A 14704-nucleotide genomic window follows, 5' to 3' on the forward strand; every position below is an offset into this window, starting at 1 on the left:
TTAAAAGAACTTTATAAGTAATTTACTTCAACCCACTCCTCTTACCAATAAGATTAGGTATCTTAGTTAAATGTCATATAGGTAGTACTTAGTAGAAGGGATATATATAGTGATCCCATTAACTCCAAATCCATGGTCCTTTCCACTGACCACATTCCTTTATTTTGGCTAATCTCATTTTCTTTGGTTTGATGAAAAACATTTGGAAATGTCCCTATATCCCTGGAGTTGGATGTGGTAGGAAGAACCTAAGTGCTATAGTTGTGGAAGGAGAAGAAAACAGCGAGGGAGAAAAAAGCAACAAGGGTTCCAGAATACAAAGGCAGAGTCCCAGTATGTATAAAAGTATGTGTATGTCTAGACATGTTTACACAGGCTTACAAGTCTGTGCAAATGTGTATATCTGACAACTTAGCCATGAAAAAGGCTGAAGAATTAAGAGCTTTAAGACAAAATAGAAATCTGTAATGTCCAGCCTGGAGAAAAGAATACTGGAGTAATCCACGGGAACAAGATGAAGAGGGAATAGATATTTACCTAGTACTAGGTAAATACTATACACTTTTCAGAACATTTCCATATAACTTACCTCAGTTCGTGACAGCAGAAAAGATGAAGTTCCTGAGGGGAATCACAGAACTATATAAACTGAGAGGTGAAAGGGATTCCAGAGGTCATTTTATTCGATCTGCAAATTTAAGCAGGAATCGCTTTTATACTATCCTAACAAATGGTAATCCAACCTCTACACGAAAACTTCCAGTGATATGGAACTGATGATAGATATCTTAGGGTAGTCCATTGTACTTCTGCACCAATTCTAAATTGCTAGGAAGATCTTCCTCACCTACATCAGAAATATGAGTCCCTGTAACTTGAATACTCATTACTCAATACTTGGATACATCTTGCTAGAACAAGGCTAACCTCTCTTTGAGATGATAGCTCTTCAACTAATAAAAATAATTATGTTTCCCCTATTCCCACCCTTCATCACTTCACCAACCTAAACACACCCACTCCCTTAAACTTATCCTCTTATGACCTGAGGTCATAAGAATCTAACACAATGACATATTCTTTATGTAATAGATCATTTTTGCCAAAAAGCCATAGATGCTACTTTCATTTGTTTGAGGTAAGAAGACATTTTGGTTTTTATTTTAAGTTCATTGTTCAAAGTTTTGTCATCTGTAGGTGTGTAGTTAGATGGGAGATGGATGATAGAGCATTTATTGAACACTTACTGTGTGGTAAGGATTGGGGATACAAATAAAACAAACAAAACAATCTCCCTACCCTCATGGAGCTTACATTCTAGTAGAAGAAATTTATATTTAGGAGGAGGCTAAAGGAGGGGGAAGGAAATCTGCTTGGGGAAGGGAGGAAGGCAAAGTGGCTGGTCAAAAGAAGAAAAAAGCCACAAGAGTCCTAACATAGATAAGTCAAAAATGAGTCTATCTTAAACTGAATCCCTAAGTTGGGAAGTCACTGTAGGAATACCTACTCCTAAATAACTTACAACAAATATGCTGACTCCAGCACTCCAATGGCAGTTATTCAGTTATCTTTCAGCTTTCTCTTCTCCAGGACAAAGTTATCTCAGCTTTTTTGTCTTTTATTTCTAAACTTCATATCTCAGCTCTACTCTGAGACCTTTCCTTCAACAAATGCCTCCCCCCCATCTCCCAAATCTTTATTCTTTAGTACTCTTTCTAGCCAAAGAGACAAGATGAGCAAGTTGATAATGATTGAAAGGCATGCGCATTCTGGGCACAGAGATGGAAAAGAGGGTGAGCTGAAAGGAAAAGTGAAGATGGAATTTTACTGTAGTCTCCTTAAGTTAAAATGACCAGAATGCTACACCAGTACCCTTTGATCCAACACTACCTTTACTGGTCAGGATCCCAAAGGGATCACAAAAGAGGGAAAAGGACTTTTTAAAAAAATTTCTTTTCTGGGTTTGTTTTTTTAAATGGTTTTCCCCTTTTGTCCTGATTCTTCTTTCACTACATGACTAATATGGAAATATGGTTAACATGATTGCACATGCATAGCTCATATCAGATTGTTAGCTGTCTTGGGAGAGTGGGTAGGAAAGGAGGGAGAAACATCTGGAACTCAAAATGAATGTTGAAAACTATTTTTACATGTAATAGAAACAAAATAAAATACTATTTTAAAAAAATAAAATGCTGTACCTAAATTTCAAGAGCTCCAAGTCTAAAGCCTGGCTCTGCCAACTAAAAATAATTACATGACTCTAGACAAATCTCTAAGCTTACTTTTTTCTCTCCTGTAAATTTGAGGTTATAACAATACCTAATTTACAGAATTGTTGTGCAGATTAGACAGCACACAAAAAAGGTTTGAAAACTTTTAAGCATTTAAATATAATCTTATTTGCAAGCTTGAATTGAGTTAAAATGTGAACTGTTTAGCTTTTTGCTTCTTGTATTTATAAATACTCTCTTTTCTCATGTCTTTCTAGCTTTTTTCCATCTCTTTAGCAAATTGTTAGTTTCTTAGGGGTTGGCACTTTTTCATCTTTGTGGAGAGCACCCTAAACACAGCAGGTATTTCATGTTTAAATTCTTTGAAACTAGTGGATCACCCCATTTTTACAGATGAGAAAACCGACCTGAAGTGATTTGTTTAGTCACACAGGAAAAGTTATAGACCATAGATTCCACATCCAGTCCAACTCCATTTTTTCTTTAGGTTTTTTTTTCAATTAAGAAATATTTCATTTCTCTCATCCCACCCCCATTCTAAATCACTATCCCCAGCACATAAAGAATCACTTACTAAATTGATAACATCCCCCTATTTCTTTGTACTTTGCATTGTTTTAACATGTGTACGGGTTGTTTCACTTCGGTGAAATTTAAGTTCCTTGAGGGCAGGCTTTTGTGTGTGTGTATGTGTGTGTGTCTTAGTATCATCAGCAACGAGGATTATGGCTGGTAGTAGGGCATAGTAGGCTCTTAATTAGTGCTGGTTGAATTTAATTTAATAGGCAGTCCCGTCAGGAGCAATTGCGGGGAGAGGATAAGCAATGATTACTATGTGCTTGGTACTGTACAACGTGCCAGGGACCAGTCTGGGCCCCCCCAAGAGAAGCCCCAAAGCAATTGTTAAGCTTACGGCACCAACCAGAGCGATCTTTCCTGGCCGCTCCGGGGCCACCAGCTGTCGTTTTCCGGCGAGCCGGGAACAAGCTTTGTCTTTCGCAATGGCGACACCTAGTGAAAGGCTGGCGACGCTGCCACTCAGTTGCAGCCCCCCTTGAGGAAGGATCAGTTTGCCTCCTGAGAGCCAGATGGCGTTTGCCTCCTGATCTCAGGTCGGAGGGGGTGATGAGGGTGGTTCATTCTTGCGTCTGATTTTCCACCTTCCTGCACACGCTGGGTTGGGAGGTCAGCAGCCCGTGGCCTTCGGGAGCCATAAGAAAAGCACAAGAAGTAATAAGTGCCTGCCCTTTCTTTTCTTACTCCTCTTTCCAAAAATAAATTCAATAGGGCCTAAAACTGAGGAATTGGGGGGGTGGAAGGGGAGGGTGTCGAGGGGAAGAGAGGAGGCAAGATGGGGGAGGAAAGTAAGTCCGGTAGGAAGAGGTAGAGATCCAAATGGTTAGCATCAGGAGGCAGGGGGAGGAAAGAGGAAAAGAGAGGGACAAGGAAAGTAAAGAAGGGCAGGCCGCGAACACAGACCCAGACAGGGCCCAGCCGGGATATAGAGAGGCTGCGGGGCAGAAGAAGGACAAGGCTGAAGGTGGGGGAAGGGGAGGGAGCGCAACAGAGGCTCCCGTACGCCACCCACAGTGAGCACGCGGCGGCCCGGTCACGTGACAAGGGAGCTCGCGCAATGGATGAAGTGCGTGGCCCGGAAAAAAGCCCCATCTGGTCACATGCAGGGGGTGGGGTGGCAGGAAAGGAGATCCAGAAGGAAAAGGAGGTGGAGGTGGCTGCCGCTGCCACGTCACGTGAGAGGGGTCGGGTGGACGTGCCTGGTCACGTGACAGGGGTGAGACAAGCGGGGGGCGGGGGAGGCGGGGCCGAGGAGGCGGGGCGCGCGGCTTCCGGCGGCGGGAGAGGGGGGGGTGGGGGGGCCTGTCCCGGAGGTGGCGGCGGCGCCATCTTGGCGAAGGGGGGATCAGGAAGTGCGGACCGCGGCGGCGGCGGCGGCGGCGGCGGAGCCCGGAGCCCGGAGCGGAGGCCGGAGGCGCCCGGCCCGCCGGCCCCGGAGCGGAGCGGAGGATGCAGCAGCCGCAGCCGCAGGGGCAGCAGCAGCAGCCGGGGCCGGGGCAGCAGCTGGGGGCGCTGGGGCAGGGGCTGGCGCTGGGGCAGGGGCAGGGGGCGGCGCCGGGGGCCGGGGGCGGCCCGGGAGGGGGCCCGGGCCCGGGGCCCTGCCTGAGGCGGGAGCTGAAGCTGCTCGAGTCCATCTTCCACCGCGGCCACGAGCGCTTCCGCATTGCCAGCGCCTGCCTGGACGAGCTGAGCTGCGAGTTCCTGCTGGCCGGGGCCGGGGCCGGGGCGGCGGGGGCGGCGCCCGGGCCGCACCTCCCCCCGCGGGGCCCCGCGCCCGGAGAGCCCGTCCGCATCCACTGCAACATCACGGTGAGGACCCCCGCGGGGCAGGCCCGCCCCCCCCAGCCCCCTCCCCGGGTCCTCGTCCCCTGGGCCCCCGGCAGGCCCCAGAACCGCCCCCACCGCTGGGGCGCCCCCACGTGGGGTCTCCCTGCCCCTTGTCACTGCCCATTCAGTTTGCTACCCGGGAATCCGGCGTGGTTGTCCGTAGTCCTCTCCAGAGTCCGACCCGGCCGTCCCCTCCACCAGCTGGGGCCGCTCCTAAGAACCCAGACCCATGGAGAAACACTGCAAGAAGACCCCCCTCCCCCCGCTCCCCTTTTTGGAACTAGCCTTTCCTCGGTGTCTCCCCAGATAGCCGAGGCACTTCTTGCACACTTCCCAGACACTCCCCTCTCCCCTTCTCAGCAACTCCTTCTGGGATCTAGGTTGTGGGGAATCAGTGATGATGATGATGGTAACAATAACTGACGTTTCTGTAGCACTTTAAAGTTGGGCAGAGCCCTCGTCCAGCAGCGCCTCTTCGGGCTCTTGACTTCTTCCAAACTGAGCTTTCAGAGACCCTCAGCTCCCTGAGCCTTCCCTTCCCAACCCCCACCCATACATCCTCTCCTGCTACAACCTCTAGTTGCATTTTTCTACCCTTTTTGATTATGAATTTCTTCCTTCCACCCTGGTCTTCTTGTATTATCCACCATAATATTTGTTACATCCATCCCAGTCATTCAGCTTGATTATAGAACCCCAAACATTGAACTTATTCTTTTCTCCCAGTGGCCTACTTCTTGCCCCACCCCCAGGACATCTGTTTGCTCCCTCCTTTCCTGGTCACTAATAGCTTTGGTAATTTCCCATTCCACATGGTCACTCTACCTTCACATGTGTGAGATTACCTTGCCTTTTTTATTTAATGTTTTGCCCCCCTCAGAGGCCAGGGAGGTGAAATCTTTCCTAATTCAGGCAGGGTACTGGTGGGAACAGCCTAGCGTAGATAATTTTGTCCTGGAGCATTGAGAGAATGAGATCCAACTCCAGCTTGGACATTGTTCCCAGCCAGCTCCCAAAACGCATTTTACCTAGTAGGCCAAAGTTCTGGGAGGAAAGTTTCTGTTTGGACAAAAGGATACTCATCAAAATCTTGGTCTCTTCTCCCATCTTCATACACCCCCTCTTCACAGAAAACTGGGGTAGGGAGAAACAAGTGGTTTAATCATGTGATACTAGCAACTCTGACAGTTTTCACCTCCAAAATTGAGGCATTTGAGCTAGATAAGAGATAAGGAATCCTATCAAAGTGTATGATTTGCTTGGTATTCTGTTGCCTAGTTGACTATTTCCAGAACAAACCCCAAATTTCTTAGATATAGAATTGCCTTCCTCATGCATCTTTTCTCTGTTCAGTTATTTGCTGTCTGTCTATCGGAGGCAGCAGGTTGCCTCCAGAGAGCCCCAGACAGCCCTCCCCATTCCTGGAATAAGGGAGAAAGGGGTCTGGATTCTCAAACAACCCCTTTCTGGGAAGTAGGGAGAATTCGGCCTATCTGCATCCACTGTTGTGGTTTAGGAATGCTGGGAATGTCAGTAGCGTAGGTTCTTTTCTAAATCAGTTGTGTTGCACCCTATGCCCTCTTGCCTCCATCCCACAACTAGACTTTGAGGGTGGCAGGTTAACAGGGTTACCAAAGAAAAGATGGGCAAAACTGATCACTGAGGGACAGTTTCTTCTCCATTCAGTTTTGGAAAGACCGTGAACTACCACTTTATCAAGCCTTTGGCTGAATGCTGGGAAGAATAATTTGGCCTCAGATAAAAAACGGCATTTGTTGCGAGTCTTCCCCCTCCTAAAACTAAAGTGAGCTGTGTTTTTCTGCTCTGATTGCATTCATGGGCCCTCTGGAACTTTGGGTTCCATGGTTTGGAGAGGAAAGGGGACTGAAGTCTTGTCCTATAAACACGGGGGGAGAGGGGAGTCCCTTAGCCTAGACGTCTATGTAGGGAATAGAACAGTTTCTGGGGTCCTACTGGAAGTAGTTGTGATTCTTTTTCCACAGTTTTTCAAAACTCGTGATGACCCAGGGGTAGAGAAAGGGGATCTGGCCCTCACGCTTCCATTCAGAGAAGGACCCTCCCAAACTGGCCTATTTGGGCACCAGTCTGCTGAGCCAGGCATTTGTGAGAGACACAGAGAGAGAGAAGGGGGCAGGGCAGACTGGCACCTGGGAATGGGTGGGCAGACAAATGCTTAAGTTTCCATTTTTTACCTCCCTGTCCTCTCCCTTTAGGAATCTTATCCTGCAGTGCCCCCAATCTGGTCTGTGGAGTCTGATGACCCTAACTTGGCTGCCGTTCTGGAAAGGCTTGTGGACATAAAGAAAGGGAATACTCTGGTGAGGAGGGCAGGGACTTGGGGCCTGAGCCAAAAAAGACAACCTACAGTCAAGACAGATGAAGGGTGGGAATTGTCCTAAATTGAGATGACACTGTAAAATAATTAGCCTGAAGTTTCAGTAGGGAAGCCACCTTCCCCTAGATAGAAGGAAAGTACATCATCAGCCCCATTATGGGGCTTTCTAACAGAATCACTCCCATGGCCAGGTTTCCAATATGACCCAGGGTCCATGTCCCTTGGAGAAATGGATACTACTCAACCTTCATCTTGGGTCTGACCCCTTGGTTTCTCCCACTGCACCTGGCCAGATTGGGGAGAGGCAAGAGTATCTTATGTCACTGTGGTCTACTATCCCCAGCTGTTGCAGCATCTGAAGAGGATCATCTCTGATTTGTGCAAACTGTACAACCTCCCTCAGCATCCAGATGTTGAGATGCTGGACCAGCCCCTGCCAGCAGAGCAGGTAAGTAACTGAGGGGACTTTTTTTTTTTTTTCCCTCTAGCAAATCTCCACTATTCCCCTCTTTCACCATCCCTTTTCTCAACCACAACTCTTTTTAAGGTAGATAGAGGTGTTAGAAAGGAAATCCTTTCCTTTGCAGCTCATTTATCTTGGGTGGCTCTTAGAGGAGGTTAGAGATCTAGACTTCTTCAGGAGCACAGGTGTAGAATTGGTCTGGGAAGGCCAAAATAAATAGATAGTACTCTTTGGAAAACTGAATTGTAGTTCTTTACTTCATGAATGGGAAAGAAATTGTCAGGAGGATTGAGCAGACTGGTAAATTGTTTCCCCACTCTGTAGACTGAGTAAATATCTAGTAAATGGCAATCTTAGTCTCCTAGCCCTAAGTCCTGAGTAGCTAGAGGACAGGATGTATTTAGGGAACCTGGTCATCTTACTCTTGAAACATTGGCTCTGACCTTTATCTGTGTATTATAGTGCACACAAGAAGATGTTTCTTCTGAAGATGAAGATGAAGAGATGCCCGAGGTAAGTGACAGGTTTGCCTCTCTTAGAACGGGGTTACGAAGAGTGGTGGTAACAGTAATTTTGCTAAGTTAAAGATCATCAGTTTGGGATACTCCTTATTTATAAAATCCTGCAGAGGACACCAAAAGAAAACATAGAAGGTCATTCATTAATGAATTTGAAGGATTGAGACACATGAATACTCTCAAAAAACAGCATAGCAAAAAAAAAAAAAAAAAAAAAAAAAAAACCAGCATAGCAGCCTGCGTAAATCTCGTTTTAGCTGAGTACATGAGTATTGGTGTGATTAGAGTTGGTGGGGATAATCATGGCAAATAATCCTTGGCTGGAATATCAGCCAATATATGAATATGGAGAAAGTCAGATTGGATATAAGGGAAGAGGGAACTACTAACTGCTTCTTAGAGATGGGTTCATGTCCTAAGCTCACTGCCTTTTTCCAGGTACAACATCTTGAATCTCTTTCATGTTAGGTTATTAACTCAAGATTCAAGTCAAACTTTTTTTATGCCTAGTCTATATAAGGCATTGTGTTAAATGTTAAAAATACAAGAATAAACAAGGAATAGGAATGCTACTGCCATTGCCTCTTGGGATGATGGGGTTACCCTGACTGATGGCTGTGAGGATTATATGAAATAGTGCACTGGCAGCTCTTTGAGAATCTTAGCACCATAAAAATAATCAGTCACTGTCATTGTGCTTTGGTCCAGACCTATGATTCAGATGAGCAACCCAAGTGTTACTTCTGCTCTTTACACTAAGTTGTCTGGGGCACCAAGATAAAATGATTTGTCTCTGATCACGTGGCCAGCATGTGTCCAGAATGGGCCTTGAACCCAAGTCTTGCTGATCTTCTGGGTGCTCAGACTGACTGATGAAAGCATAGGTTGAGACCAAGCCAAATGATGGTGTTTTTATGGAGTCTTCTGGGTAGAGTGGGGAGAATGTGGAGATCTGAAGACTTCTCCTTTTCCCCCCAGCTCACCAGCAGTCAGGTAAGAATTTACCAAGTAAAATGTAAACTTGAATGTCACTTGTGGGGAAGACAAAACCATATAGATGGGTAATGACAGGGAGTCAAAATCCTTTGTTGCTCAGGAATAGTCATAGATGAAAGGGAAAGATCAGTCAAGGGAAGTTAAGGAACCTGGTCTCTGGCTTTTGTTACAATTTTTTCAGATCTACCACATGCTCAATTGAGCTGTGCTTTTATAAGAACATAGTAATAAGAAATATATCCTCTTTGGGATGTTAAAGAGTTGGGGTGACTTGAATATGGGAATTTTTGTCAATGGGCTATTGATGGCCTACCTCACAACCTCACTATATACAGGACTGGGGGAGATGGTTAAATTATTCTTTTCCCTTCACCAAGAAAAAAAGTTTTGTTGTGTTCTTCAAGGATACAGAGGATCTAGATCACTATGAAATGAAAGAAGAAGAGCCAGCTGAAGGAAAGAAGTCTGAGGATGATGGCATTGGGAAGGAGAACTTGGCCATATTAGAGAAAATTAAAAAGAACCAGAGGCAAGATTACTTAAATGTACGTGTCCCCTGGAGGGGAGGGTGGGCAAGGGTCCTGAATCAGGGTGGGTCTCCGACTGGTATTGTCATCATGGCTTGAAATGTAGGAGAAAAGAATTAGGCAAGGGCCTCTAAAGTCCAAGATGCCTCCCTGGACCCTGTAATGATGGGAGGTTACTATTGTCCCCTCCCCTGCAGGGCGCAGTGTCTGGCTCGGTGCAGGCCACTGACCGGCTGATGAAGGAGCTCAGGGATATTTACCGATCACAAAGTTTCAAAGGCGGTAAGTCCAGCTTTGGGGAGGGGGCACTTGGGCACATTAGTTGTTCAGGAAAAAGGGACATTGGGAGAGGGTCTTGAAGCTATTCATTGGGCCTCTAGGGCCTGAAGGTAGAGCACTTCAAAGTGAGAGAGGATGTTAGTCCAGTGCTAAATCCTTAGCATTTTCCTTTGATCTTTTAGCTTGTAATCCTAGAAATGCTCATTTCTTCTTCCTTTCCCCTATTCCCAACCCCCAGGAAACTATGCAGTCGAACTAGTAAATGATAGCCTGTACGATTGGAACGTCAAACTCCTCAAGTAAGTGGAAAGCTTGGGATTGAGTAGAGGACGGAGGGTGGGTGGCAATTAGTAGAAGCCTCCAGAACAGCCTTATTATTTGTCACTAGCAGGGGCTCAAAGGCTGAGGGGGAGTTTGGCCTGGAAGTGACTTTGGGTTGCTGGCTAGCTTGGACCCTGGGGGGAAGTGTGGCGGCGAGGCTTTCTGTGAAGCTCCTGAGACTGTGAAAGACCCAATCCCCTTGTTTTGTAGGGTTGACCAGGACAGCGCTTTGCACAACGATCTCCAGATCCTCAAAGAGAAAGAAGGAGCTGACTTCATTCTCCTCAACTTTTCTTTTAAAGTAAGGCTGCTCTCCATTCACCTCTCTGTTTTTCTGGCCTACCTCTGCCTATCTGCTTTGCATTCTTCTTTGGCAGGAAGGAAGGCGAGGGTGCGACAGTATCTGACACACACAGTAGCCACTTAATGTATGCCTATTGATCGATAGAGTGACCACTCACACCATTCTGACTTTGGTTTCTTCCCCTCCTTAGGACAACTTTCCCTTTGACCCGCCATTTGTCAGGGTTGTCTCTCCAGTCCTCTCAGGAGGGTGAGTAGATGGAACAGCAAGCAGTGGCCTGTGGAGAGGGGAGGATAGGATCAGGGCCATGCACAGCTGACCAGTGTTTCCTTTCTAGATATGTTCTGGGTGGAGGTGCCATCTGCATGGAACTTCTCACCAAACAGGTAAGCTGGTTGCCTCATCTCAGTTGGGCTGGGCTGGGGTTTTTCCCAGATACATCCCCAGGTTAAGGTTTTATGGCATCACTGTCCTCCTTGGGGAAGGAGAGCAATCAGGGCCTATCCTCCTGGGTGATTGGGGATACCCATGCTGTGAGTGAAGTATGAGGGGCATCCTAGAACCACTGACATGGTTCTTACTTACCTGGGGAACTTGCTGGTCATGTCTTCCTGCCCCAAGACTTGGGGGGAACCATGCTTTGACCCTGTTCTCCCTGTTCTTTCCCCTTCCTCTTCCCTCCTCTTTTCACAGGGCTGGAGCAGTGCCTACTCCATAGAGTCCGTGATCATGCAGATCAGTGCCACCCTGGTGAAAGGGAAAGCACGAGTACAGTTTGGAGCCAACAAAGTAAGGGTTGTGTGAGAGTGGGGAGGCAGGCAGAGACTAGGTGGGGCCAGCTAGCAGACAGCCCAGAAAAGAGAGAAGCCTTTACTGTAGTACTAGTTAGGAGGAAAAGGGGAGCCCCGAGGTGTTCACAGTGGATACCAGGGAGCCAAATCCGTGGCTTTAAGAATTGAGAATGAAAAAAAGATTCAATACTGCTAAAGAATGTAGAATGAGAGTATAGGGTCTTGCAACCACTCACAGGGCCATCTGCATAGCGGCCAGCACACAGCAAATATAAATGTGAATCGATGAGTCGTTTCCTTTATGCTTTGAGTTATTAGCTAGGACAAGAAGCTGGGAGCCAGATTGCCAAACGATTCTCCACTTGTACTTCTGAGCTCTTATCCTCTGAGCTGCTGTAACAAGTCATATTACCATGAATCCTGAGTCTGCTCCAAAGGCCAGTCTTGGCAGGGCCCTCACTGCTGCACAAAAATCTTACTCTTCTCAAAATAATTTTTACATTCTATCAGTGGTAATTTTAAATTTTACTTCCTCAAGCCACTGGTGCTACCTCCAACTTCCTATTTCTTGGCAGATGACATCTGTTCCTACTTCTTTGAGAAAGTCAAGGTACTCTTTCATGGCCTCCTTCATCTCCCTATTGCCTCAAGATCATTCAGCTTCTTCATTTGTCCTTCCCTTTCTTGGTGCCAGTCTCAGTTGAAAAGGCTTTTTTTAAAAAGTTATTATTATTTTGGCTAAGAATAATCCTTCTATTTAATCCTATTGCCTCTTGTCTCAAGCTCCTGGAAGAGAGCTTGATCATCTCTTCTCTTCATTTTCATTTTCTCCCCCTTAATTGGTTTCTTCTATCTATAAGCATGCTTCAGTCTCATTTTCTCAACCCTTCCATCCCCACAAACCCTTATCTTTTCCCTTTCACTGCCAAATTCCTCAAAAAAAGGTCCCTGCTCTCTTGGCTTCTAATTCCTTTCCACCCACTCACTTTTCTACCCCTTGCAATCTGTCTTCCAACTTCACTAGACTACAAACTATTCGATCAAAAGTTAATAATCATCTCTTTAGTCCTGAACCCAGTGGCCTTTCTTAAAATAAGATGAGATAATGTACTTTAAGTACTTTGCAAACCTTGAAACATCATATAATGGCAGATAGTATTTCCTTAAGTCTTCATCCTCTTTTACCTATGCAGTTTGGACTGTTAACACAGCCATTATCTTAAATGTGTTTATGGGTTTAGAACTAGAAGGGATGTTGGAGGTCATCTAGTCTGATAGCCGGGCACTTTCCAGATGACCAATTGAGGCCTAAAGATTGGCTTGCCCAAAGTCATGAAGGGAAGAGCTGAACCAGCTCTGCTCCTCTTTTCCACCCAGGCCTTAGCTCCTAAGTGTGACTGTACCTCTAGGCTCTCTTCTCACCTCTGTACAGCTAACTCCAGCAATTATGCCATCAGCCTGATCTCTCCCCAAAATGCTAGCTCTTCACTCTCATTTCCTGCTGAACATTTCCACCTGGAGAGCCTTTGGCACCTCAAACTCAACATGTCTAAAACTGAAAGCTCTCTCTTTCTCCCCTCCTCATCCAAACGTACCTTCTCTAAACTTTCATAATAATCCACCATCCAGCTTTGTAAAAAAATTTGTGGGGCAAGGGAGTTCTCTTAAGCTCTCAAAGCTTAACATTTGGTCCATTCTGCCTCCAGTTTTTTTTGCATCTTTTCCAGCCAGTACTATAGTTCAGACCACTGCCATTTCTTGCCTTAGCTATTGTAGTCTCCTGATTATTCTGCCCAATTCCAGTCTATCCTGTTTCATATGACTGTGAAAATAGTCTTTCCAAGGTACACATGAATGTCATTCCTTGTTCAAGAGTGTTGAGATTGCCTGTTGCCTCCAGGATGAAATACAAGCTCCTCCATAAATCTAGTCCAATCTACCCATTTGCTTTGTTTTACATTATTTCTCTTCCAACTATGACCTCTATGGAGCTATGACCTCTGAAGTTTAGACTCTTCATTTATCTTTTGGATTAACTTGGGGATCATCTCATGTAGAGCCTCCCCTGATTTCCTTCTTTGCCTTAGTGGTTAAGTGTTCTCCCCTTCCTCAGATTTGTATAAGTAATCCTAGCTGCCTCCTAGAATACTGAAGGGCCTTTGAGGGGAAGGACTTGGATGCATAGAGTGTGAGCTTAGTAAAAATGCCTGTCGAATTGAACATGGAATGGGGGGCAGGGGGCAGAGCAACAAATTGGTCTTCTCATTGACTGAGTCCTTATCTTTTCAATGTTCTCCAGTCTCAATACAGTCTGACAAGAGCACAGCAGTCCTACAAGTCCCTGGTGCAGATCCATGAAAAAAATGGTAAGACTAGAAGGGTCAGGGGGAGAGGGGGTGACAACTTTGGGAATGGTCTTCCCCGCTCCATGGAATGCCTGCTCTCCACTGCCTTCAGAAGGAGAGGGGCAGGAAGCAGCCTGTCTTTATAACTCTCCCCCCAATCCCCTTCACATCCTCATTCCTTGTCACACGCTGAAGGAACACATCTGGTCTTTCCTTCAATCGTCTCAGAAAAGGAGTTTCCTTTTTATGGTCTTCAGGGAAGAAATCGTCCAGTTTTGCATTTTGTCATCTCCCTTCTCTTCACCATAGGGACGTCCTTCCAGGGATTAAAGCTTCCCATAGGAGGAGTCCCAAGATTGAAGATGTAGGGCTAATCTTTGGGGATACTACTGCTGACAGTATGCTTTGTTTACAGGCTGGTACACACCCCCCAAAGAAGACGGCTAACCCCGGAGTTTCTCCCTCCTCCCTCCCCAGGCACCACTGGACCAATTACCTTTGAATGCTGTATTTGGATCTTACGCTGCCTCTGTGGTTCCCTCCCTCACTCACTCTTTTCCTGGACGTGATAGCTCTGCCTATTGCAGGACAATGATGGCTATTCTAAACGCTAAGGAAAACAAAACAAAACAAAACACAGAACTGTTTCAGATATTCAAGACTGACTTACAAACCAACCAACCACCTTGCTGGAACCCTTGCTAGCAGGCATTCTTATAAAAGAAACTTTTGAGCCTTCTTATATTGCTGGAAACTCAGCTGTGCTCCAGACTAGAGCAGCCTCCTTACCTATGCTATGGATTTTTAATTTATTTTCTCTTATTTCATGTACACTGCTTTTTTTGGTTACAGTGTATGATGGATGTGTATGGAAAAAAAAATGTATCTTTGGGAAAACAATTACAGTTTGTTAATTTGAAGATGCTGGTCTTGACTCTTTCATTGTTATTTTTATTCCCACATGCCATCCCCTGAACTATGCGGTGTGGGGTGGGATGTGGGACATGTGGTGTCCACTTTGAGTTTTGATGTAGAAGGTGGAAGCCACGTGCCCCTGGCAAGGAGGGAAGGGAAATTTGAAGCTCATCCCAGGTCCATCCTTCGGCCATAAACGTCTCCAAAAGGCTCCTAGAGCAAACTTATTTCTATCAATATTTTTCCTTTTTT

The 14704-nt window shown here is 45.9% G+C and overlaps 1 protein-coding gene across 1 annotated transcript; it reads left to right on the forward strand.

Moving 5' to 3' along the window:
- Positions 1-4244: 4244 nt before the first annotated feature.
- Positions 4245-14457, forward strand: UBE2Q1 (ubiquitin conjugating enzyme E2 Q1). The gene is made up of 13 exons (XM_051993931.1): positions 4245-4619; positions 6872-6976; positions 7337-7441; positions 7919-7969; positions 9375-9515; positions 9695-9779; positions 10015-10075; positions 10308-10398; positions 10592-10650; positions 10739-10787; positions 11095-11190; positions 13492-13558; positions 13953-14457. Exons 1-13 carry the CDS (start codon positions 4260-4262, stop codon positions 13982-13984), a joined length of 1302 nt encoding a protein of 433 aa, XP_051849891.1. The 5' UTR covers positions 4245-4259; the 3' UTR covers positions 13985-14457.
- The last annotated feature ends 247 nt before the right edge of the window (positions 14458-14704 follow it).

This window comes from Antechinus flavipes, chromosome 4 (assembly GCF_016432865.1).
Source record: "Antechinus flavipes isolate AdamAnt ecotype Samford, QLD, Australia chromosome 4, AdamAnt_v2, whole genome shotgun sequence".
NCBI lineage: Eukaryota > Metazoa > Chordata > Mammalia > Dasyuromorphia > Dasyuridae > Antechinus > Antechinus flavipes.

What these genes read in the sequence shown, in the direction of transcription:
- UBE2Q1 (XM_051993931.1), top strand. Translation starts at nt 4,260, where the DNA reads ATGCAGCAGCCGCAGCCGCAGGGGCAGCAGCAGCAGCCGGGGCCGGGG. An exon ending in TCTCCAGTCCTCTCAGGAGG is followed by an intron (nt 10,651 to 10,738) that starts GTGAGTAGATGG and finishes TTTCCTTTCTAG; the next exon opens with ATATGTTCTGGGTGGAGGTG. An exon ending in GCAGATCCATGAAAAAAATG is followed by an intron (nt 13,559 to 13,952) that starts GTAAGACTAGAA and finishes CTTTGTTTACAG; the next exon opens with GCTGGTACACACCCCCCAAA.